This window comes from Saccoglossus kowalevskii, chromosome 3, assembly GCF_978046115.1.
Source record: "Saccoglossus kowalevskii chromosome 3, keSacKowa6.1, whole genome shotgun sequence".
In the NCBI taxonomy this organism is placed as follows: domain Eukaryota; kingdom Metazoa; phylum Hemichordata; class Enteropneusta; family Harrimaniidae; genus Saccoglossus; species Saccoglossus kowalevskii.
The window spans coordinates 34,746,904-34,773,532 of record NC_140643.1 but is presented as its reverse complement, the minus strand read 5'-3'; the positions used below and the strand labels follow the sequence as shown (position 1 = coordinate 34,773,532).

At 33.6% G+C, this 26,629-nt stretch overlaps 1 protein-coding gene across 8 annotated transcripts; it reads right to left on the bottom strand.

Annotated features, from left to right (window-relative positions):
- Nucleotides 1-1,507: 1,507 nt before the first annotated feature.
- On the bottom strand, nucleotides 1,508-20,650 carry LOC100372393 (orphan steroid hormone receptor 2-like). 8 transcript variants are annotated; one of them, XM_085497117.1, is made up of 11 exons: nucleotides 20,525-20,650; nucleotides 12,664-12,946; nucleotides 10,416-10,596; nucleotides 9,960-10,160; nucleotides 8,855-9,034; nucleotides 8,117-8,453; nucleotides 7,724-7,954; nucleotides 7,185-7,369; nucleotides 6,157-6,294; nucleotides 5,201-5,495; nucleotides 1,508-4,162 (listed from the first exon to the last, which is right to left on the bottom strand). In XM_085497117.1, exons 2-10 carry the CDS (start codon nucleotides 12,931-12,933, stop codon nucleotides 5,215-5,217), a joined length of 2,004 nt encoding a protein of 667 aa, XP_085353243.1. In that variant the 5' UTR covers nucleotides 12,934-12,946; nucleotides 20,525-20,650; the 3' UTR covers nucleotides 1,508-4,162; nucleotides 5,201-5,214. The 8 variants fall into 8 exon arrangements, with proteins under 8 accessions (XP_085353243.1, XP_085353240.1, XP_085353245.1 ...); XM_085497114.1 differs by having other exon boundaries at nucleotides 5,219-5,495; XM_085497119.1 differs by having other exon boundaries at nucleotides 5,219-5,495; nucleotides 7,230-7,369.
- Nucleotides 20,651-26,629: the final 5,979 nt, after the last annotated feature.

Here is a 26,629-nt window from a genome sequence, read left to right as displayed (position 1 = left end):
TGGGGTTGAACCAACAGTGGGGAATCAGTCTACCGAATGTCCTTAAAAGATGTAAATATCTTACAAAAACATTGGTGCCTTATTTGTTTAATTATTTTAAGGGACATAATTTCCAGCTTTATTCAAAGTAATTCAGATATTTTAGTATAAAAACAAATGCCTCATCGCAAAAAAAAAAGTGCTGCATTTAGATGTGAATAGATTCATAAAACATGCAAAACAGAAAATCTTAGCTGGCTTTTGTCCAAGTATTTTGTACAGGTGTCTGTCAAAAATTAATAATTCACTGAGACAAATATGAGCTGCCTTATTGTGTGACTACTGTATTATATGAAAAGTAAAAAAAAAACACCCTTATGAATAGCTATCATGTTGCAAGCTCTGCTTTGTATGCAAATCAACTAAAACAGTACTGTTGCCTCCTGAGAATCTACATCTTCAAACACTGCAATCTTTGAAGTGCGTTTTTAAACCAGTATTATAAAAACTCTATCATTCTATTCTAATAGCTGAAACATATTCCTGTGAGTTTTCATTTGTCGAATGAACTGTTTGTCAAATACAGAATACATATATTTTAGAACAATTTTCTTTTTAAAATGTGGATGAAATATTTTGCCTTTTATGTATTGTTTTTGATTTGATAACTTTGAACTAAACAGATTTTCTATTAGCTTCAGATCTTGATCAAAGTTTGGCACCCAGTTCATAGGAGTGCTTATATTAATTTTCTGACATCTTGTTTTCTGTAAAGATTTTATTGGTAGGTTTGCAAATGTGTATCAGACTGTGCAATCTCTCCATGAGTTGGTTTTGAAACCCAGTATGGGATTCTGAGATACATTACCAAGGATATTATCACAAGATAAATCATTTGCTTCATTGAACACATACAACAATGCATATTTCCATTGAGATCAGTGACTTTTGATGTGTATCACCAGTGATCAGTCTAGTAGAAACAGTCAAAATATTTTATCAGATTTTCTCAATTTTTGCATGATAATTTCATACAGGACATCTGTTGTTCAAACTCAGGGAAGACTTTATACTGATGATTAAGGTGATCAAGTTTGATGAAGTTTGGAATAGAATTAATAAAGTTATTATGCACACAATAACAATTATTAACAACAACGACGAAGACAACGACAACAATAACAACGACAACGCTGGACAAAATTTTTCCCTTTATACCTTTCTCTTCTATCTTTGATGGTACGAGCAAGGTAATAAAATGCAATTATTTTGATTATATTCTAACCAAAAAGTTGGCTCATAACCATATTTAGCTGATGTAACATATTAGTTTGACATAACTTTGTTATCCATCTCTCTAAAGTGTGAATTGGGTGGGGGATTACAACTAAGGTTACATAAAGAAATTCACCATGCATGTTCTTTATTTCTACCGAGGAGGGGGGGGGGGGGTTATATATTTTAAGGTTTATAATGGAATCTTCTCTGACATTGACAATGAAATAAAAACACTCAACTGAATACATCATGGTTTGAAAGTGACATTTAATAAATCACTGCAATTCAGATACAAAGGTACAGGCCCATTACCATTTAAGACCTTACAAATTCAGAGAATCACTCTGACCCTTACACCCGCCATTATGCATCTATCATTAAATCACGTGAGAAAAAAAAATCCTTCAGAAGAAAAAAAACACAATATAGTATAATAGTTTTACTACAAACTAGAAATGTATTCATAAAATTTCTTAAGAACCCCGAAATCTGATCAAATATAGACATAAAAAAAAACTTCAATTTTTGATCTGGCTTCACAAATCAAATTGTGTAAGTGGTAGGCTTCACTGGTAGTACAACTCAAAGATGATCCTTACTCAACATGTAATCAATTTAATTTGAACCTTGAAACATTATTTTTTCCAGTTTTGTACTTTATGGCAATAGTTGAAATTTCCCCTTAAAAAGTTATGTGAATCTAGAGGCAGTTACACTTCAAGCAGAGGACAGGGATCTACATTATACCTGTCACACATTTCAATTTCTGAATTTACAACAATGCGATTTGAAAATCTTATTTCCAGTCCATTTGCAACAATTACACACAATAAGTGGGCTTAATTGCCAATATGAAATCACAAACAACATAGCTGTGTCGAACTCTGTACACATTCACATTAAAAAGCAAAATCCTAACTTAATAGAAGCTGCAATAATACATACAAAAAGAACTAAAGGGGAAAAAATTGAATAAGTTAAAAAAAATTGATACAACGTCTTCTCTCTTTAAAGTGGATACATAATATAGGTATAATACAAAGGCATAAATATAACGCTGACAAAACAATGTTACCATTAGGAAAATAATGTAATTTTTGCTAATTCTCAACAAACTTGTATATTTGACATTTTCACCAAATTCCAGCCTTTTTAATGCATTATTAGTTCGGTATAATTAAAGTAAACTGAAAACACACTGAATACTAGATATAAGCCAGGTATTTCTATACAGCATACTCATAAATTTGTCTTCCAGTGTTTCTTACATAATGATCATTTGAGTGGTGTAAACTAAAAATGACAAATATTTTTTCTCTAATGATTTAATGTAATGATTATTTAGTTTAATATTTCAAGTTTAAAAACAAGACATCAGCTGCATGATCTTTGTTTAATTCAAAGTTGATACCATACTCCAAAACCTGCCCTGGAGTTTGCTGTTGGAATGTCTACAAAGACTACTAACACATTGCCGTCTGACGCCATTTTATACATAAATAAGTCCACATATAAGTGAAAGGTGGCAAGAATTTTTATTGGATTAGATTCATTTATGTTTATTTATGGGAGGACACAAAGTTGTTTGAAATATTTCAAAGTAGATGATTTGAGTGACCAAATGATGTCGACTACTACCCCGGTAGATCGCCTCATTAATCGTTGGCATAGAGCTGTATTATGACCAGCTGAAGAAAGCCATCTGTCAACAAAGTACTAAATAGCAAACAAAAACATCATTTGAAAGTAGTTGATCGGAAACAAGGCTTGCATGGCACGGTCCCTGTTAGTTACCAAATTTAAGATATATAGTTTTGTTTATAGTAATATAGTTTGAACATGAACATATCAGAGCTGATGCTTAATTATGATGATTTTTAAACATCAAAATGATTGCCATTCAGTCATCTTGTATCTGATCATCAAACGAGTACTTGTTCATATTGAGAGATATTGCTCTGAAACAGCAATAATTAAAACAAAATGGCCACCATTTAGCCATTTTGAATTGGATCGTTTGAATGTAATCGGTCTAGTCTAAGATATAGGTCGAGATGCACACACATATGCACCAGAGGTCTATACAAAAGTCCCCATTTCCAGACGGTGTCTAAATCTAGCAGGAGCATGTCACCAATGTTGCAAGTGTAGATTGAGGGGAAGCTGCATGCAGACTAGAAAATACTGGAAACCTGAAAGTGCGTCACTTGCCACATGCCCATCTGTAATCCCAATAACAAGGCAGTTTGTTGGAAGTAACATAACGCGACAACATGAACAGTACCATACTCTATACGTATTTTGCAGTTGCATATACAATAAACAGGGCCAAGAGCAATGTTGCGAGAGTAACAGAGTAAGATGTAGCAGTGTCCTCATGTGACTGGCTATAGTTCGTTGAGTTCATGCAACAGCAATACACTATATTATGCAAACTCGTGCATACTAGTATTGATAAGGTGATGGTTTAATTGAGAACAAACTCTCCTCATTTTGATTCCATGTGCATAACCCATTCTCAATACTCACACAAAAACAGTGGAAGGTTTTCGACGGCAATGTGTTAGTGTCAAGAGGCACAGAGGTCAGAAAATGATTTTATGATCATAAAAATGGAGATAACAGGCAAAATAAAAGATATATCATGATTTCAAACTACAGCGATAAAACAAACTTTTTTTTAATTTGTATTCATTCCTCAGGTAGAGAGAGGTGATGCGGGCGAGTTGGGAGTGAACCTGATCCTGAACAAAACAAAATAAAAACATATTTCTGAAACTTTAAAAAACACTTTGCTTTGTTACACATGCAGCTTGTAAACAGCAGGAGGTGACAAACTTAGACAAATTCTTTTACCACTTGAAAACTTCAAAAAATAGTATTACTCAGCGAGGCCAGAGTGAGACTGAAAATGAAGACATACATTATTGTTGATAATAAGCAGTACAATTTTGTCTTCAACAAAGGAAACTAGTAATTGCAGGTAGTGTGTATATATAAAGAAGAAATTTACACAGAATGAGAAACAATAGCAAATGGTAGAGAACTAAGAATGCAGAAACAGATGATGTAACGTTTTAAATGACAGTACAAGGATGCCATGAATTTAAGTGAAAGAAAAGGTCTCAACAGTTCTCGCTAAATTAACAATTTTTTTTTTAACCCTACTCTTTTCTCCTCGATGGTAACTTTTGGAAAGTTCGCACAAAAATGCTAACTTGACAATACCCATTCTGTTAAGTACAGAATGTTTTTATTTGTCTGGGCCTCAGAACTTATCAGTACATCAGACAAAAACATATCAAATATGTAACAATCTTCTTTCATATGGATATAGTGAATCATGATACAATGTAAACCTGTATTCTGAATACATTTTGGAAAAAAAGGGTGACTAACAATATATAATAAATTCTTGGCAACTATTTTAAATTAAAACTACTAAAATGTGGGAATAAGGCAAAAATTGAAATAAAAATTTAAATTTTAAGACAACTGTCAAAAATCAAAATAAAGGAAATATCCAGAACTTTATTTGTGCGTCGACAAAACAAAGCACTTATTTGTTCTACCAATAGTCATAAACATATGGAACAAACAGAATTTCAAATAGATGATGAATTCATATACATTTAATGACATGAAATTTAACAATGGTAATTTTAAAAAATATCTTCTTTTCACATGAGCATGAAGATATGGTGAGGTGACAAGAAGATAGAGCTATTAATACTAGTTCTTTACAAATATCCAACCTCTGTTTAAATTGTTAAAAATTATTTTGTACAGTTCATACTCATTCATACAAATTGGCAAGCTCACTTCTGAATTCAACCTTGTCGATAATCATCATTTTACATTTTCAAAGTTCTTGAAATTTAACAAACGAAATATACAGATGGTTGTGTGAATTCAGGAGAGAGACACACAGCTCTTCAAGTACCCCTTATGTTTCTCTTACTGTGGTTGCACTGCAATCTGTGTGTTATAATCTGCCGTTTCCATTCGCAAAATATACGGTATGATGCTGTCAATCTGAACGTTACCAATTAACCCAGCAAAGAATAACTCTTCCATTATGCTTGGAGTCAGTAATCGCAAAGCTGGCAGTCGTAACAATAACTTGGCGAATCTGTCAGGACTAGCAGGGTACGCCCTGGTGACGTATTCTTGTAACTCTTGAACTGCTTTCTCCTGGAACTTTTCTAACTGTCTCGGATTCACCAGTCCTGGATGATCTAAAATAGATAAGTGCACATTTCACTGATATTGCTCACTCAAATAAATTTAACTCAGGGTAAAATGATATTTTTTGAACGGTTTTTAGACAATAGAAAACATAAAGACTTGATTAATTGTTTTGTTTCTTTTGAAAGATGTCAGCTGTTTTTTTCACAATTACTCAGAAACATTTCCATCAGTTTACACATCAAAACTGAGTGACTTCAGAATAGTGAAGTTCAAATCCTGATAAGCGCTCTAGCAAATCAAGGTTTATAACAGGATAAATGACTTGTTGTAAAATGCTGTAAATTTGGAGGGGCCTTATTATACTTAAGCAGAGGTTTATACTCTCACAACTACGGTAGATGGAAAGTTAACATATTTTTTTAGAAAAGAATTTATCAGCCATTACCATAGTAAAAGGAAGTAAAGCTTGTTATGAAAGGTTACTCTCAGATAATGTCATTCACAATTATATAATGGTTGGGAAAGTATGTATTATCATATTATATTCAAGAGTAAAGCAAGAATGATGTCTGACCTTCATCCTTCTACATAAAATGTGAAGTCTGAATTTCACTATGATCTGTGGTGCTGTGACTTCAGGTATGAGGTAATATGGTGTAAGCAGTCAAAAGAACTTAGCCATTAGACATGGTATGGTTATGTACTCACCTGTGCTAAATAAGGTGATAGCCTTAAGATAAGCAAATTCACTGGAATCAACTTGTAGCTTGCTAATGGAGTTTACTAATTCTTGTAATTTCCAGATATGCTCCATGACTACTTTGACACGATCAGCTGATAATTTATCTGTAAAAGACAGAGCTAGAATAATGAGCGATTCATCCAAACAAATTACATTCTTTGTGGTGGTTTAACATTCTACAATTTAAGCTTTTAATTCTTAATAATAATTTTCACACCAAAATGACACCAGCTCAAATCAAATCAATATGAATATACCAAACTACACATAGTAATAAGAACCACACCACAAGGCTTGTAATTAACAGTTATCCAAGGTGCAGAAAATATGAACTTTTGTACTAAGGTTACTGGTTGTTCCACTTAGTAGCCAAATTGTAATACTGTAGAAATTTAGGGGAAAAAATACAAATTGATTTTACATAAACCCATATGTCTTACACAAATTGAGGAATAAAATATTTATTCATGTTCACACTTTGTTGCATGGCTCTAAGCATCTACACCAAAACTGATTAACAACCAAATATTACTAAGTGACTACAAACTCTTAAAATTGGTAACTCAGCTGGTTTCCAATTAATTTTTTTTAATTTCGAGCCCTGCACCAACAAGATTAAGATTGGAATAAATGTATAAAATATCACACCAACAGGATCCAGACTGCAATCAACTAATAACAATGATTGTTATAATTGCTATGCATTCCTGTTTGTCTATAATGAATTGTGTATAAAAGCGAGATCAACATACAATGAATCAAAAGAACTGTTATCACTGCTAAGCCACCATCGCCGCACCTTTACATACTTAGGAGCCAGTATCTATAGCCAGGAAGCCAAAACAGACATGCAACGATAACAGTCCCTTTTTAATCCTGCTTAACACATTGCCATCCACATGTCTAAACCTCGTTTGTATATTTTGGTGCGTGAATGGCAATGTGACAATAATTTTTAATTAGCAAAGCGCCCAAATAATTATTGTTCACTGACTTGAATGCAAAACGGATCCTGTTGCTGGACTAGTTGTAACTGTACCTTGTTGTACACTGGTCTGTAGATGATTCACAATGGCAGTAAGGATGGCAGATAAAGCCATGGCTTGACTACATTCAGCTAAACCCAAAGTGAATAATTCACTCCAACATTTTTGAACAATTGTAGTGTGGCTTTCTTGCCTGTAAATAAACAAGTGTGTGCATTACAAATAATACTTGACACAGCATGGTACAATTATAAAATCAACCAATATATAAGCTCTGTATAAATAAGAGAATCTCATATAGAAGTACAGTTATTTTTGGCCATCATACAAGGCAAATTATTTTAAACATAATACTAGGGTGGAGACATGCAAAAACAATTTAGGAAAATTAGAATAGATTAAAAATTATCATTTGTTATCCTACGTTAATCAAATAAAATATACAATAAAACAAAAAAAGTAACTTCCTATTTAGTTTGATTTTTTCAATAATTTTTAAGATCATCACTTGGATCTTAAATTTGTTTTCCACATTAGAGTCACTTACCCAAGAGCCTGAAATGCTGGGATACTCCTAGCCCAATGCATGGACAGAAACAGAAGTCTTGACGCTGATTCACATATGTAATGGACATTGAGATACTGTGGCATTGGTGACGGTGTAGTCAACTTAAACTGAAAATGTGTTTCTGATAATAAAGGCCCTTCTAACTCAACTAAAGGAAGAGATTGATCTGATCCATCTCCTTGTCCAGACCCATTAGCTGAATCTGATGTACTATAAATACAAAAAAAAGATTATTAGTAATTCCCTATCATTTGTAACTCAATATCAACTTACTTATTCACTATTTTCATGTATACATTTTTTTCACAACAGCCATTTTCACTACCATTTTCAAGTGGTTGATGTGGTATCGAGATATTATACACTACTCACGTCACTTCAACTGTATTTGCAGTTTCTGTAGCATCTCCTTGTGGATTTAGTGCTTTCGCAAGGGTATCAAACGCTTTGGAAATCTGATTAACTGCTTCAGCTGACGCCTGGATTTCAGTGGTACCAGTCTCGCCATTGGCAACTTGACTACTATCACCAGCACCGTCTTGGGAAGTGCCTTCTTTATTTTTGCTCATATTTGCCAACGTTGTCACTACATTAGCCAAGGTACTGAGATCTGTATTTGCAGTAGAGGCTTCAACAGATGGGCTGCCACCCTGTATATTTATTAGCATACCTTGATCAAACAGACCAATGTGTTGTTTTTCTTTTTCTACTGTGTGAAAACAACATCAAGAATGTACGAGTTAGAAATGAACAAGAAATTTGGTTTAAAAAGCTGTCTAAAGGCATGTCTGAGTTTATGGCATTGTAACTGTTGTAAGAGACATATATGTTAACTGAAATTTATATGTCATGTTATGTCATGATAATTATGATACATTTGCTCGATTTTATTTTCACTGAAATATCCTCTCAGCCAAAATAAATATTTTGCAGTATTTAAAATGAGAATGAAAATTCGCTGCAAGGCTGTCAATGAAGACGCATGAAAAGATTATTTATGAAAATGAATTGATATTACCAGCAAAATGTGATAGCCCATATAGACTAGTTGATTGGTAAGTGTGAGGGTTAGGAAACCAAGTTAACTGTGTATTATGTTTTATTGCTTACCTCCGACAAAAGTTGGTGTAGCTGCTAACGGGCTCCTTAAGTCTTTACGAATATATATCTTATCTGTTGATGCTGCACAGTTTCCAGATGTCCTGTCTCGGTTTGACTTGATTGGAGTTCGCTCACACTGTACAGCTATAGAAGTATTTGAAATACGGGATGTCCCCGAAAGTTTGGAGCCTGGTGAATGGGGTTAAAGTGTAATGTGCATTTCCCAAGTGATCAGAGTGTGTACCTCACACATAGACAGTTGAAGCCAATTATGATGGCAAAAACTGGTAGTGTGTGAGATTGGCTCATACAAATAAAATAACAATCAGACAGGTGATATAATATTGCGGGAAATGTACTGAACACAAACAGGCCAACAGGCATTGCTTAACAATGTAATTTCATTAATAAATATTTGAAATAAACGGTTTGATAGTAGTTTTCATAGAGGATAGAATATAAAGCAGCATGATTTTTCATTTTATAGGTAACTCTATACTGCACTGCATTTTCAACAGTTTTAGCATGGTTGAGTGTTTTGCATGTATGATGCTGGCTGTGTATTTATATTACTTGATTCTTTATATATAAGAATTTAGACTCTTGCAGAAAACAAGATCTTATTTCAAAACTCTACTAATTCATGTGCTGCATTTGTTTGGCTGCTCTAGCTTTGGTAGGACAGATTAAATATTTTATGTTGATGATGTATTCCAAAATATGCAAGTAGTCACAGGTGAATATTTCTTTACCAATTATTCCAGTACTGCATTATATGAAAATCCAAAGATATAAGGTTAAAAAAAACTTACTATACAATTCAGACCAAGCATGAATTTGTTGTGCATGTTTTTCTACGCATTATTTACTAACCACATGCAAAACGAATCATGATGATTCCATGTTAAACCAATACAGATTTTCTTTAAATAAAAGAAATTTAAGTTGAACACACACAAATCGTTCAATATTTTTGATATTCCAATATATATCAAGTAGCAGTTGAATTAATAGAGTTTTAATATACTATATGTGTATGCAAACATGTGAACAAAGCATGCTTAATATTAAAACTTATTTCTAGTAAAAAACAGTTAAAATAGCCAATAATCACCTAGAATAGCTGGTGACTTACATTCAGCTTTCATCCCCATCGCCAAACATTTCTGTAGCCGACAAAACTGACAACGATTTCTGTGGTGTTTGGTAACTTGGCAATCTTTAGAGCCACGGCATGTGTAGCAAAGTTGCTTACGAATGCTTCGTTTGAAGAAGCCTTTACAACCTTCACAACTAACTACACCGTAATGTCGGCCTAAAAAAGAAAAAGAATATGGTCTACTTTATTGTTTGGGAACAGGTGAAAAAATCTGGATAGGAAAAACTAAATGAAATACACCATATTTTGCTTAAAAGATTTTGTGAAAATACAAGGAACAATTGATTATAAGTTTGTTACTTTCTATGATGTAATACCAAAAAAAAGTGAAAATGTTCCACTTTTGCACATGTTCATATTCAAGATACTGTAATTGTGATCACAATACCATGCAGCAACTCGATAACTTACCTGATGCTTTGTCGCCACATACAACACATGGGTCCATAGGTTTGGATACAACTTTGTCTGGTGACATTTGAATAGGATGGACTTGTTGAATTTGTGCAATTTGCGGGACTTGAAGGGTAACATGTTGCATCTGACCAGCATGACCACCTTGAAGTACTTGAACATGTGGGACTTGGATTATCTGAGAAAAAATGATACAAAAATGATACAAAGAAGTGAAACAATGCACAGAACAATTTAATGCCACTGCATATCTGTGCGCCATAGCTGCTTGTTGCCATGACACAAATACATGTAGCAAGAAAGTCATACACATTGATTATATTAATAACAATTAGAAAGATAAAAACCCTGCAACTAAAGGGAAAGTAATTACTGGTTTTATTGAAGTCCTACCGTATTTATCCGGGTATAAGCCCAGGGTCTTGAACATGGAAAATTGCCAAAAAGAAGGGGTGGGCGTTTGCCAGGAGATCCCCGGCAAAAAAAACGAAAATTCGCGAAAATTGACAACAGGCAGATCGAACTACGGCAGGGAATAGAACGGCAAATGAAAACATGCAACGGAAATAAATGAACAATATGCAACGCTAGAAGTAAAACAAAAATAATGTATTGCTTATAATAAGGCAAATAAACCAGAAATAATAAAAATCGACAGTGAGAAATCATTTGAATTAGGATTTTCCCGCCGACAAACACGTCCAATACACGTGAACTCAAAATGAATTAAAATGTCAGGGGTTAAACTGCGTAAAATGATTTCCGGTCTCGACAAATTACGAATCAACCGTCATGCAAGATCAATAATAATCTACAAATTTACACAGTAAAAATTATAAAAATTCATAGCTGTTTGAAAAAACTTCTCAGATCTTTATTTGTACGTTCTTTGCCATCTTCGTCAAACTCAAAACCCTCAAATGTTCAAGTCAGTGCCACTGTAGCCGTCGAACAAAATCCTTACAACTTATTCCTGAAGTTTGTCGATATCGTCCCACACAATTTGGACTCAGCACTTTTAATCCACGGATTTCGCAGTCTGTCAGCTTGGCACTTTTCATTCATGTCTAATCATAATAAAGAGACAAAAAAAATGGGGTCGCTCTGCTGCCATGGCACACGATGATTTTGTTTACAGTCTAGCAATCATCTTTGACCTTTATGCATCTGCTTTACTGATTGGCTAAGAATGACATCACTACTTGTTATTTCATCATAAAGGTCAAATCGTGACATTGCTTTCTTATCAGACTCAACGCTTATTAATCACGGTGAAAGTTATCATTCAGCAAGTTCCAGCGGTTGGAATGTCTCACTATATGGATATGAAATAGGAAGTTGTTTTTTTTATCCAACGATAGAAGAATAGTTTTCATGACAGAAATGCAATAGCGGTGATAAAAGATGGTAAAAAAGTTGGCAGTTTTCGGCGTGACATTGCAAAATTGCTGGCCCAGTTATGGATTCGCAAGCTGCTACAAAATATTTATAAAACCAAAATAACGTGATTTCAACCTTTCTCCCAGGTACGGGTTGCTACAATATTGCAACATTGTGCGACACTTATACCATTTGCTTGAATCGTTTCTAAGGAAGCACAACCCAAACGGCTGGCCCTTTTTAGGGCCACAACATATTTCAAAAAGAGAACTACCGTTTCTGCTTTAATATTTATTTTTATAGACTTGCTGACTGCTATGATTCTGAAAAAAATCAGCGGTGAACGCGCTGCCCTGAAGGCAGAAAGCTGTCACAGCTATTTTGCGTTTACGCTTTGTTTTACGCAATTAACAATTTTTATAAGTATCACGACAGACTTCAAGAAAGTCAACTGTTAATACAACCACTGTCAACGAATAGAAAAAAGTTTTTTTGTTTTTTGTTTTGTGTAGAAAAAGACCCCCTGGGCGTGTGCGCGGATATGACCTCAACTTCTTTATTGTGTCAAAAGTGGAGGGTGGGCGTTTGTCCAGGCATGGGCTCTTACCCGGATAAGTACGGTATATATTCAAAGAAAATTATGATAGTAGTTGATATTATTTGTAGCGTCGCATTTTTTTTCAAACTTTTTTTTCGTTGTAGTGCTCTCTGAAGGTTGTCCGGGGCTTTCAGTTCATACAGTCCGATGACCAGAGATTGTGGTAAAAATGGTTCATTTTAGCAATCTCATGTGTGAATTTTCAGAATTATTATAAAGTTGTGCCCCTAACCTCTCATGCAATTTGGAGCAACATTTCAACAATACCTTTGTAATAACTTCTTCATGTCGTAACCTTGCAAGCCCTTCTGCAGTCTGCATTTCTTTGGACAATTCTGAAGTGGTAGTTTCCACATTAGACCCTACTGTGGTAACGGTCACTGTAGATGGATGTAGTTGATGGTGCTGATGCACAACTTGAGATGTATCCATTGCTTGCTGCTGCTGCTGATGCTGTTGTTGCTGCTGCTGTTGTTGTTGTTGCTGCTGTTGTTGTACAACATGTGTTTCTATAGTCTGTACTTGTGTTCCTTCCATTGTTTAAATTTAACTGCAAAACCAAAAACCAAACATGTAATACAATATATATCTGGATATGCACTCGATATATGGTGTATCCATAACATGTTTCTTCTTAGGTCAAATAAAACAAATTTGGTGATTCGCGTAACATGCTTTTATTATTTCACTTTAAGCTATAATACATAAACATGATGCAACCAATGATTAGTTAGTTTTCATGAAAGACTTCTTCATACTAGTCATTTACTACGACGAAGTAAATGAAATAAATTTGAACATTGGTGGCATAAATAAATTTGTTATTATTTTTATACAATAAACTATTAACTATTTCCACAAAATACTCGTACAAAGGATTTATTCTTGATTTATTTGGCCTTACTTCCTATCATATAATTATAATGGTTAAAATCTAATGACCTTATAATTGGCAGCAAGTCCCAGTATAAAAGTAGTATAGGAAATAAAATATACAAACTATGAATTATTATGACAGACCCCCTCCCCCTAGAGTCCAAAAAGTAGAACTGAACTGAAGACATCATTAGAAAATGAACAATATGTATAGTATCAAAGCAATCGGACATACAGTTTTTAACAAGAAGTCGAAAATATCACTTTCTATCAAAAATGACCAAAATATTCACCAAAATTAGAGAATTGAAGATATCATCACAAAATGAACAAATCTGAGAAAGGTCTACATGTAGTATCTATATGTGTAATATCAAAGCAATTGAACTTTTGGTTTTTAACAAGAAGTCGAAAATATCACTTTTTACCAAAGATTACAAAAATATTCACCAAAATTAGAGAATTGAAGATATCATCACGAAATGAACAAATCTGAGAGAGGTCCACATGTAGTACCTATATATGTAATATCAAAGCAATTGCACTTGCATTTTTTAACAAGAAGTCGAAAATATCACTTTTTACCAAAAATGACAAAAATATTCACCAAAATTGGAGAATTGAAGATATCAACATGAAATGAACAAACCTAAGAGAGGTCCACCTAAGGTACATATACACCAAGTATCAAAGCATTCAGGCTTGTAGTTTTCAAGAAGAAGTCGAAAAAGTAAAACATTGACACGGACGACGGACAATTACTCATATGATAAGCTCCGCTCGACAAAGTCGACAGCGGAGCTAAAAATAACACTCCAATGTCTTAGTATGTTGTTAATTTTGTTTCATTTGTACTAATTGTACACTATTTATACATGTATGAGCGTAAACTTGTATTCTAAAGTCTATGAGTTCTGTACAGGAACTGACATGTAAAACTACAAAATATGGAGTATCTGAGCACTCCTTTCATCAAATGGCCACACCTAAACTATTGACAATACATTGTTGTATACTAGACAAATAACATTTCATATACAAACTCGCACCTTTGTGCAAAAACCTTCACAAAGTTCATTTGTTCAGCAGTTAAAAACTTTTCTGAAAGAATACAATATATCCATTAAATTGAGTGCTGAAAAATATTGGCTAAATTTATGTAGGAAAAATTTCGGTCAAAAATAATAAAAGAATCATAATATTACTGTAACAGTAAAAACTCCCCTCTCTAAAAAATTCAACTCAGTAATTATTCAATAGAATTTATTGGCTACTCAAATTAATTAATATTCATGCTTCTTAATTAATACATGCACTGTATTAATCTTGGTGTTCCTCATAGAATAATATAATACGAGTTGCATACAGATTCCCAAGTGGTACATCTGGCCAGAGTTAAGATGAGCGAAATACTCATCAATTTTTTGGCGGGAAAATGATTTATACCATGTAATGAAAATTAAAAAAAATCTTGAAGAGCATATTACTAACAGCTGTGGTTCTCATTATCGGCAGTCCTTATTCTGTCCACTTACTCTTTACGTCTAACAAACGTTTTATTTTAGCCAAACTTTACCCATATCTTAAAAATTATATATGCTAGTCATTTTATTATGGTTGACAAAGGTTCAAAAATGATTCAAAAAATTTCAGTTATTGTGAATATAAGGATAGTGGACAAAAATGTTTGGACTAGAGATGACAACGAGGGCAGACATTTTCCCCATCATATACTTATCCCTCCATCTAATGATGATGGACCAAGGTAAAAAAAATAACAAGACTATATTCACAACAATGTCACTATTGGAGTGACCAAAATTACGGTTGCGATGAATTTTTAACCCAGATAAATGCAACAAGTTTCTGTATTATTCAAGACATTTTTTTACAACCAAAATTATCATAGACTACTAAACCAGAGGAACAATATATGAGCAAAAGGTTTCTCTGTAACTCGAAAAAAGATTTAACTTTATGTGTAATATGAAATAAAATTGAACTGAAAATTAAAATTCAGATCTCCTGTTGTGTATAACTTCTACAAAAACCAGCAGTCGAGCATGCACACACACAGACACACTAAAACACCCTGGTACAAAAAAAATACAGGGAGTACCAATTTAAATATAAATTTTCATAAGACATTATATTTGCATGCAGGCAACCAATGACTACACACAGAAATGTGCAGCCTTTCTCTACCTTTAGTACCACTAAACTATAATGTCTTTTACTAGGGGGTTTACTGTAAAGGTCGTCAGTTCACTGTATAATGAATGCATATATTGTGTATGTGACGTATGCTGCCTGTAGACTCAATAGCTCTCATAGTGGGCAGCTGCTAGACAAAATTCACCAAAGTGAGTCAGACACATAGTAATATTGTACAGTATTGATAATTAGGTTACACTATACCTTTAAACAGAAATGAGAGCTATAATTTCATATCACTATTCTTAACTGACTTGACAGCTTTTCAACAGAATCACAATTTGGTAAATTTATTCAAATTTGTTTTTAGTACAAATAAATATACACATTGACAACCATTTTAAAATTTTGTTTGTCCAAAAAATAAAAAAATTATTGTCAGTGGTATTCAACATGTGTAATAATTCCCAGCACAAGTCCCAATAATGGGGACTTCAGAGAGGCCTGATAGCAAAAATTAGGTCAGGGTTCAATAGGTAGGTAATACAACACTGTCTACCTTTATCAGTTGAGTAACCATAAAATATATGAAAAATTATACACCATTAATAACATAAATCATTGACAAGTAAGAATGTAATTCTAAAATTATATTTAATTCAGATATACTTTAACAAAGCTTTGGTCACAATATTGAATATTGTATGCAATATAATTTACCTCTAAAAATATATGGCTGCTATTGACACATTCTACCTTCTCTATCAATTTTAATTTTGTAATGGGCTGGGGAAATTATAATAACGGTTATTGTACTGTGCAAGGATATTCTGAAAAAACATACGACATACATGATTGAATGAAATGTACGATTTTAATGACACAGGCAAGTAAAAAGTAATTTTAGTGTTGTTAGATACATAGCTGCACTGTGCTACGAGAAAACAAAACTAACATTCAACATATAGTTCCTTCAAGAATTTGTTATTTACAGTGATGTGAATCCTGAACCATGCATTCAGGAAATGCACCAGAATGGCAACGTCACATGACAAATAGGATAAGGTTATGAGTAGCAAACAGTTTCAGATTTGACAAGTTGCCAACTAGCTGATATCTACTGTAAAAGGATTAATTATTCACTGGGTTTAATTTTGCTTATTTCGCTGACTGAAAAATGCGCTTAATTAACACCCAGTGAATATGTAAAATTGAGCAAAGAACCAATTACCTAAATGATAAAACCATGAATTTAAAACCTGCTGATATGCCTGAAATGCCAAATCAGTGAAATTTAAACCCAGTCATTTTACAGTATTACTTTATTATATTTCTTCAAAATAGCACAATTTAAAACTACAATTACTCACTGAATTCACTTTGGCACCAAAATCACTCTTTTCCTACAACAATGAATCTACTAAACTTTGTCCATGCATGCTCAAAACTAATTTGCAAGAATTGCTTGTTCATTTTACTTAAGATCGTACTACGACTCAAGAATATAAACCACTTTAATCCAAAATGTACATTTGTATGTATTCATTTATTAAAATAGATCAATGTAATACATTATCATAAACTGATATGACCTCTTATTTCCTGTTTATATCTTTTCCAGATATTTCAGGTCAATAAAATATCTTTGACAAATTATTCAAATAATATTAACGTCCATGAATTGAATTGCGCATCGGCAGTGTGTACACATTTCATTTCATGCATGCCATCCTAATGCCTTGAAGCACTTCACGACATTGAAATAAACAATTTTCAGTACTTCTATGAGATTTCAAGTTGTGTGTGAAAGAGACAGACCGAACGCCTGATACAAAAATAAAATGAGTTTGAGCTTGAATTTCTCTAGTATAATGTCGAAATACTGATCTTTCAGATGGAAACATGGTGTTGGGATTGACCGTCATCTAATATGTATAACACTTCTAAAATGTGAAAACACCCCCCCCCCCAAAAAAAACCCTTTTGTTTCTCGTATCCTATGCGATGTTCTGACATTACTACACCTTATGTCTGTTCAACAGTTTTGACATTTGATTTCATGCATAATGCGAGATTCCGAGAATTTTTGAAAATGGTCTATTGTTCTATAAACCATAGAATTTATGACTCATGTAGCAGACAAAAGGTAACCTCTGATACACCCACTGATTAGATTGAACGCTAAATAATGTGTTGACTATAAACCAATCACTGTTTAATAACAATGCTTACATTCCATCGACCATTAGCAATTCACTCGTAAAAAAACTTGTATTATTCTGTAAGACAGATCTATGTCCGTGTTCCCCCAACAAATAATCATGACATACCATGTTAGCTTATCACCCCTTTCCCCACACAGAGTCACAACATACCAGCTTCTTGTATGTACAAAATACAATGGTCATAGGCCTAAACATAAAGTTTTGAAGTTTACTGCCAGAACAAAACATAATGTGAGGAGTTATCATCTAGATAACCATGGAATTTGTTCATACTATCTCATGGCTCCAAATTAAACAGTAGACTAAGGTACACAAACTACCAAATTTCAAGATTAAAATTCCATTTTTTAAATATATAAAACAGATTATTTACATTTAAAGTGTCCTACAAAAATGAGCAATATAACATTTAATATTTATTATTTAGGTTCTGATTTTTTGTATTTGCACTAAATTTGATGGACTATGTATCTATTATTACCATAGGATGAGCAGCTTTTAAAAATGATAGTTAATTTTGAGCCCAGCATATAGACCTGTTTTATTCGGGTAACACCAAATGTATTGATGTGAGAGTATACCTCCATGGAGTTTGCAACAAATCACAAACTGAATACTAGCATTCAAAATATACAATTCTACAGAACCAAGTTTATGAATCTTCAAACATCAACTTAGGGAAGTTTGTACTGGAATGCCATACGACCATGTATAGAGGAACTGCACCCCGAAACAAATGCAGGTCTTAAGCAAACAGCAACGAAGCTCTGCAATGTGGTGGTACTCTCTTACATCTTACTAAGCAGAGAACTTATTCCTCTACTGTTTATGCCAGAAGCACCCCAAATGAATCAGTATAACTCAATATACAATGGGCCATATTGCTTAAAGCAGCAATTAATAGCCACGAAGCAGCTATTGAACAGCTACGAATATATATATATATTTTAATATTTTCTTGTCAGGATACAATCCACTCAGAACATGCTTTAAGGGGCATTTTCAACAGTCCCCAGACACAAACGGCTGCCAACACCTCCTTGAGGGCAAGAGTCTAGTGTTCCATTCAACCAACAAAAATGGAATTACTATTTGAAGATGGAAAAAAAATAGGCTTTTTGGCTTTCGAACTTTGATTTTTGTGATTGCATAATTAATAAACAAGCTATGATGTTTGCAATGACCTTTCGTTTTATTGGCAATAATGTGTTAGGTCAATTTGAGAAAACTGAACCTCTGGATATTTAAAAATATTTAGCCAAAATATCAGGGTACTGGATTCACAGGAAACTTCACCGATCCTACAACAAACATTTTTTTAAAATTTTTTATGAAAAAAGTAGCATCATTGCAATGTTTAAAATAATTTAATTGATGTGAAAAATAGCATTCAAACTATGAAGTAAAGGTTGTTATTTTTTTTAAATATCTGGAAAAATACATAGTAATAATAAAAGAAAAAGTAACAAGAGCAAACACAATGGATATTAGAAATATTAGGAAAGCACAAGAAGCAAGCAAAGCAGACATAAATAGGGAATGTTCTTAGCATTACAACTGTTGCTTATCAGTATTGTTATATCACAGTGCTAACTTAAAAATACAACATACTCAATACATGCCATTTATCAAAGCATTGGTCATTTGTTCAAAGCTGTTATACAAATTGAGCATATATTGTTACCAATGCGGAACAGTACTGAGAAAAAAAAACATTGCTTTATTTCTTAACTCTTTTGTAATGTTAAAAATTCCATTTATTAAGTTTTTATCTGTATTATCAATGATATATGACAGCCATATAATAAATTCATTTACCATACCTTTAGAATACATGACAGGCAAAACACGCCTTTTTTAACTCATGTAAAACTTAAATTTGAAGTAAAATGTAATTTACATAAGAGGTACAACTAGTGAAAAATTTATTCTTCACAATATTTAAACTATTTAAATATTATATGTTTATTCAAAATGTGGCTTTTCAGCTGTTCAAATGTCCATGCAAATAAATATTCAAATTAGATGTCTACAAATGACCTAAAACCTTTTCAACAGTCATTGCCATGGTTACCCATTTAATCCAGCGCTGTCTGGAAATAAAAAAAATCCAATTCACCGTCGAACTGTTCGTTTAAAAAAATGGAGTCGTTCCTTGGATATCATGTATTGTAGAAGTAACGGAGAAATGCACACGTCAGTTTTTTTGTACAAATGGTGCCACGCAATAATGGCCGACGCCTGTATGTTTCGAGACAGTAGCCATATTGGAACATTTGAAACGTCAGCAAGACAAAACACGCCTAAATATAGATTTTCGAGAGACAGGCGAAACTGCGTAACAGAATGAACACAAATCGTCACTGAAGCAGTTCTAGATAAAAATACTTGACAACACGGAGTTCAAAGTCATCCCACGGGGTAGTAATTTCCACAAGTATGGGAATTAAAATACAAAGCGGAAAGCACGGGGCCATTTTGGCGCGAACGGGGTCATTCTTCAACAACAACCACACAAAGGTCATGGGTTAAAAAACGTCAATAACACAGCAAAAATATTGGGAATTTGCTGCACTTTCTGTGATAATCTAACTAAAGGAAGACTGGATTTCCGGGAAACGTAAAATTTAATGGTGGAAGCTGGTGATATTGCGTCAAAGTATTCATGTAAAAACTGCGAAAATTCAAAGCGTCTGGGTTGAAACCGTACATACACACTTCTGCGTAGGTAATGGAAACGAAACGACACTACCCCCGAAAGAAACGGGCCATTTCTCAGCGATCTTAGCGACTTTGCCTAAAATTCCACCACCAATATGATCTAGAATAACAAATGAATTTAACAGATACATAAATATGACAAAATAACTTACCTTTTTGTCAATTTTTCATCGAAAACGTGCCTGCAAAACGGAGACAAAGGTCATAGTTCGTGACCTGCCTGGATACATGCACCAATTCCTGTTTTCTGATTGGTTACTAGTGACGTCATGAGCCTAATTGACAGTCAAGCTCTCTGATTGGACAAGATCAGAGCGCCCATTTTGAGTTGTGCTGTTTATGCATAAACTGAAATGGAATACCCTCATTTCCAAATATCAACGATGAATCAATACATACATCACTACCTACGTTGTTATGTGTAGCTCAAATTGAAAGGAAAATGTCACTCCTCATAATATATGAACGGGGAGGGTGACGTAGAGGATCTTTATAAAAAAAAATGTTGTAAGATGAAAGTAGAAACCGAATAATTCACCGTGACGGGTGTATTACGGGCAGTCTTGCTTTACGAGGTAAAAACGAGGGGGAGGGGTCATGGTATTTTTTAATACAATGGATTTTCCAGGACACAAACAAAATGTCTTCACCATTCATTCAGGTTGCCAACTTGATTTTTGACGAGAATAGAAAAAGATGATCCACACCAAAGACACCCATTTCGCATTCCTTTGATTTTTTGATACGAAAAGCTCAAGTTCCTATAACATAAAAAAATATATATATATATTATTTTCGCTTGATCCGGTTATCTACTGTAAAATAAGTAATATGTTCATTGGGTTTTGAAGTGACTATAATGGGTAAATAGAGAAAGCAATTTCAAATTGGTCGTTTTATAAATTCGTATATTTATGGCACTTGATATGCAGACCTTTAATAACGCTGAACGTCAATTGTGCGTAGTTCAAATCTCTCAGAAATCTTTTCTTCCACAGCCAATAGCATTCCATTTCGTGTGGTTAGTGAAAAAAAATGCTAAATCTAAATATCTATGTGAGTACAAATAAGTCGTACTAGTAATTTATTCATAAACTTTAGCATTGAGAGAACAATAACTACAAACGTCATAGTATTCACAGCATTTTCAACACTTTCACGTTTTTGAAAAAAACAGCGCAAGAACAATGGTAGTTTTTTTTTTTTTTTGTAGCGATTTGTTGTCCATCCATCGTCATTGATGCCACCGGGGTGTGTGAAATCGAATGTCAGCAAATTTTATTGTGAGACTCATTTTCAACACACTTCGGTCACTAATTTATGTATATTTTTGCAGATTTTGTGCCCTGCCTGTATCAATAAGTAAGTTATGTGACGATATTCTAAATTTACATAGTAGTAGTGTCCTTAAATGCCCAATTCAGTCGCCCGGGCGGTTGTTTATTGTGGCTATGCTAATGAGTGTTGTTTTAGTATGTTTACCTCATACATGTAGTTTATTTACAAGCTGATAACACTAATCCCCGAAAGCATTAATTTGTATAGCGGTCTTGTCAGGTTTTCATCTATAAAGCCTAGATTTGAACCTAGGTGGACCTACGCTACGCTAGGTTACTACCATAGCAACCTTGGCTACATACACACACACACACACACACACACACACACACACACACACACATTCCATAGAACGACAAACTGACAGCGGGCTAATAATGTGTTAATTTTTTGAATTAAGTTTATTTAAAAAATAATTTTCCTTGGAAACGTAGATTTGTCGTATCATATCCACTTGCCATCCTCGTATCATTGTAGTAGGATGTTAGTAACCGTGATGACACTGACTAGCATACGCACGCCTTCTTGCTGTGCCGGCGCTGTGTTCACGTTGCTAAACAATAACAACAAACTATTCACTGCATGCAGTGAAATCCCTGCTTTCACTCTCTGGCCAAGATGATATAATGCGTGACAATCGTAATTATAAATTTGAGACACATTTTTATTGTAAAACATGGCTAAAAAGCGACACGTTGAAAAATAAAGTTGAGTTCATCGCATGCTCGCGAATTCACGTCCAAAGCCTTGTTTTATTTTTCGATGGTCCAGGATTGCATATCGACCCGAGGTCGTTCTTTTGCGATTAGACGATTGTTAGGTGTCTACTAGTATTAAATATATGCTTCAAGTTTTTGAGACAGACTATATCTGACGTACACAATAAACACATCATTAATTTAACTTCAAACAATTGCAACTAGGGAGATTCTTGGCTCATATTTTCCGCAGTGACGTGTTAAGTTTGCGATCACGGTTACCATTGTCTTCATTGAATCTGTTATTTGATAACGAGCAACACATTACTGTGTGAATGTTTGGCACATCTTGTTTCAGCATTTCCACACCCCGTGATATTGATTGACAGTATTATTCAAGCTTCAAGCAGCTCGTCTTTTTATCGTTTCGTGTTTTCGACATTTATCCGCCAAAATCTCAAGTCGTGCACTATTTATTATTATTCATAAATACAACATACATCTACTACTACACAATATGTCTACATTTTGAAAAAAACACGATTTCACCATCAGACAACTAATAAATTTATTAGTTGTAATACATTTTTCATTTTACCGGAGCATGGCTGGAGCTGTTTAATACAGTGAGGAGATGATCTCATGATTGTTTAGAAGCATATATATATATATATAGTTTACCTAAGTCAATACTTTCGAGATAAAATAGCTTAAGATTAAGTAGCTTTCAAGATCAAAAGTGGTTTTGAAAGTTGAGTGCATTTCTGTGCATCAATCTCTTTCAAGTTATAGCGTTGTTTGGAAATTCTCAAAACCACAGTTTCGTTTCCCCCAATCCTTGTACATTTTTTACTAGTGAGGCCCAACACAATTGAATATTTTCAGATTTTCTGTACTGGAATTTAGAACTAATATCTGCTGGATTCATTCGCAGTATATGACTATTCTTGTCAGCATACGAACTTTAAGTCGATGACGTCATAGTTCCATCCCTATCGCACTTACTATTATTATTTACTCTTCCATTGTCTTTAGCATACTGGAAGGCCAAAATTTCCGAATTATACAAACGTATTGGTAATATCATACATCAAATATTGAAAAAAAATCCACGAAAAGGTAAAACATTGTAACAATTCAGGCTAATTTTTAGTCTAACAATAGCTTTACTCACTTGATTTGCTATTGTTTGTTGCGTTGGAAACCATGCTACAAAAGAGGGAAATACTACTTCCATGCAAGCAGTTGTAATATACCTATTTTAACCTTACCTTCACAAACCCAATATTCCCCCGCCCAAAGACTCTGTTTTTGTGTTTTTATTTTGTAGTGTTGACTGTTAATTTCCAAGTTGTACAAAACTGTGAAAGCTTATACAGTAATCTTTGAAGATTAAAAACACTGTTACACATATCATTGGTATACAGTAAGTAGCAACATTTAAAGATATAAGTACCCGAGTAAACGTGTGTAGATTTGTTTTCCCAATAGCGTTTATGTAAAAACAAAACAGTAGACAGAAATAATGCAATAGGGCCTTGTTGTAAGCCGGAATTTCATCCAAATAATTCAGTAATACCATGACATCATGTAAAACACAAGCTGATACGTCACTGCAACAACTTGAATTGAAATATTGGGATTAACCCGCATACTACCGGTTTTAGCAAGCTTATATAATAAAGAATAATGATCCACTCGGTCGAAAGCTTTCTCGAAATCAATGATTAAGGGCGCCCTCTTTTAGTATGGGAGAGATATTTGATGACTATGGTACTCAGAATGAAAATATTGTCTATTGTTCTTTTCCCTTTTCTGTTATTGTACTTTTCCATTCATAATTACACCCTACTATAAAAGAGTTGCGTAAATATATTTCCCAGGGACTTCGGTAATACCTCTATAGTTATTAGGGATATTTTTAACGCCCGTTTTATGAATAGGTGTGAACATGCTCTGTGTCCACAATTTAGAACAATTGTCGCTTTCAAGAATTTTGTTAAATAAGTTTTATAGAATTAAATTTATAAACATTTTTAAGAAAACCTGCCGAGATGCAGTCAACCTTACCGTTTGCCATTATGTTTAATTTCATCAACTTTGATTCATGTCTCTTTCATGAAATCATGAAAGTTGTCATTTTCGATATTCGCATCCAGTTGTACAAACGTTTGATGATATGCTTTTGGAGGGACCCGTGGTTTTACTTCTTAAAAAAAATCTAAATTTTTTTGAGTTATTGTTGAGTACTGTAACAGCATATTTTATCTTGCTAGCAATGTTAAAGTAAAACTTTTCATTTTTTTAGTATAATATAAAATATAATAAAATGTTATGTCTTCATCTAGAATCTAGAGTCTGGAGCGAGAGGAATTTGGTCAGTTGGCCAACATTTAATTTTATTTAATATTACTGTTCCCACAAGCTTGTTCCTATAGTTTACAGCTAGCTTATAAGACTCACACATTGAGAGGAAATATACACGCATTGATAAAGGGATAACAATCGGAATACTGTGCATACAACTGTGCAAACAAATGCTGAGATAGGATTACGTATATATTTTATATATACTGTATTATGAACGTTACCATGCGGTGTATTGTTTTGCATATTGTATTGTTATTGTAATTACTTTTTGGACCTTTTTGACTCTTAAAATTGTCCCCTTTATTATTTACGTATGAGGACGGTGTCGGAATACATTTCCGTCATTACTTACTACGTGCATGGGCAGTACGTTCTGTATAATCCGTGGGGCGGTAAGAGATACGTCAATCGGATTAAAATCAGATGTAGGTATAGGCTTCAATTCTTTTCTATTTTGGTTTTACTTGCTGTTATTAAGTTTTTTTCATATATCCGTATCCAGTCGCCGTAATACGATATAATATATATATATATTAATAGTTACGGCGACCGAGATACGATATATAAAAAAAAAAGCTTGATAACGGCAAGTAAAAGCCAAAAGATATTCATCAATAAACAAAAAATAATAGTAAAAACATATACAAAAAATACTCAGAGCCCATAGCTACATCAAATTTTACATCAGATTGGAGATACATGTAACAGCAAGTGATAATTATATAATGACGCGATAATAGAGGTGCCATTGCCATGGAAATATGATGGTATAGATAATGCGTTGCATATCTTGATATCTTCATATCGTATCCCTCCAACGACATTAATAAAATACCGTTTAGTATTTTTAAAATAAGATAACTTTATCGCGAAGATATTGACGAATAAAATACGAAAAAACTATGTGTACATTCGATGGTACTATATAGCCGATTTGCCCACATTTTGAGGATGTTGGTTATTTTCTGATGTTATTAATTTTAACAATTGAGATGAATTTACCAAATTTATTTTTTAATCACCACTATCAGAATTACAAAAAATAATAATACATGTAACTATTTATTGTTTATTTTGTTTTATGGAGATTCGGAGAGAGTCTATCCATAGACCCTTTTTCCCATCCAATGTGGAACTATGAGATTTATTATTTTTTAAATAATTTATAACCTAAAATGTACGTTAATGCCTTGACCGTGACCGTAGTCATTCTTATAACAAAAATCATTTTGTTTCTCTTCGACGAGTTGTTTGCAATACAAGACCCTAATACAAGACAATATATCAATTACTAGTATAGTACACTAAAGCCCTACATATGTTTATTCAGGCCGCGTTGAGCAACAGTGGGCGTTAACCATATTATGTTCATCTGAAAATATTGCTGAATGGTTGATGACACACTGGTTTATCCGTATTATATTACTGGCATATCCTGCAATGCAATTGTATCCGAGAACAGTGAATTGGGCATCAACATTATGCAAGTAAGTGTAAGTCTTAGTGGACTGTTATCTCATCAAACAACTTCACACGTAAGGCTTGTAATGAAATTAAAACAAAAATATGCCTATCTTTTTGGGAGTAAATCTGAAAAAAAAATCACCAAACGGAATAACATGCGACGCCACCTACAGTTTTGAGTTTGAATAGCAGTATTCGTTTTTATCAATTTTTTGTGATCGACACTTCCGGCATACTGAACGACATTACTGCGCAAACGCATACTAGTATACAATGTATTGTGTTGGTAGAACAGTCAGTTGACATGTGTACGCGTATTGTAACTGGCTGCGGCTTTTGTTTTGTCCAGTTCATACTTCACGAGTAAAGACCATGAGAAGATAAAAG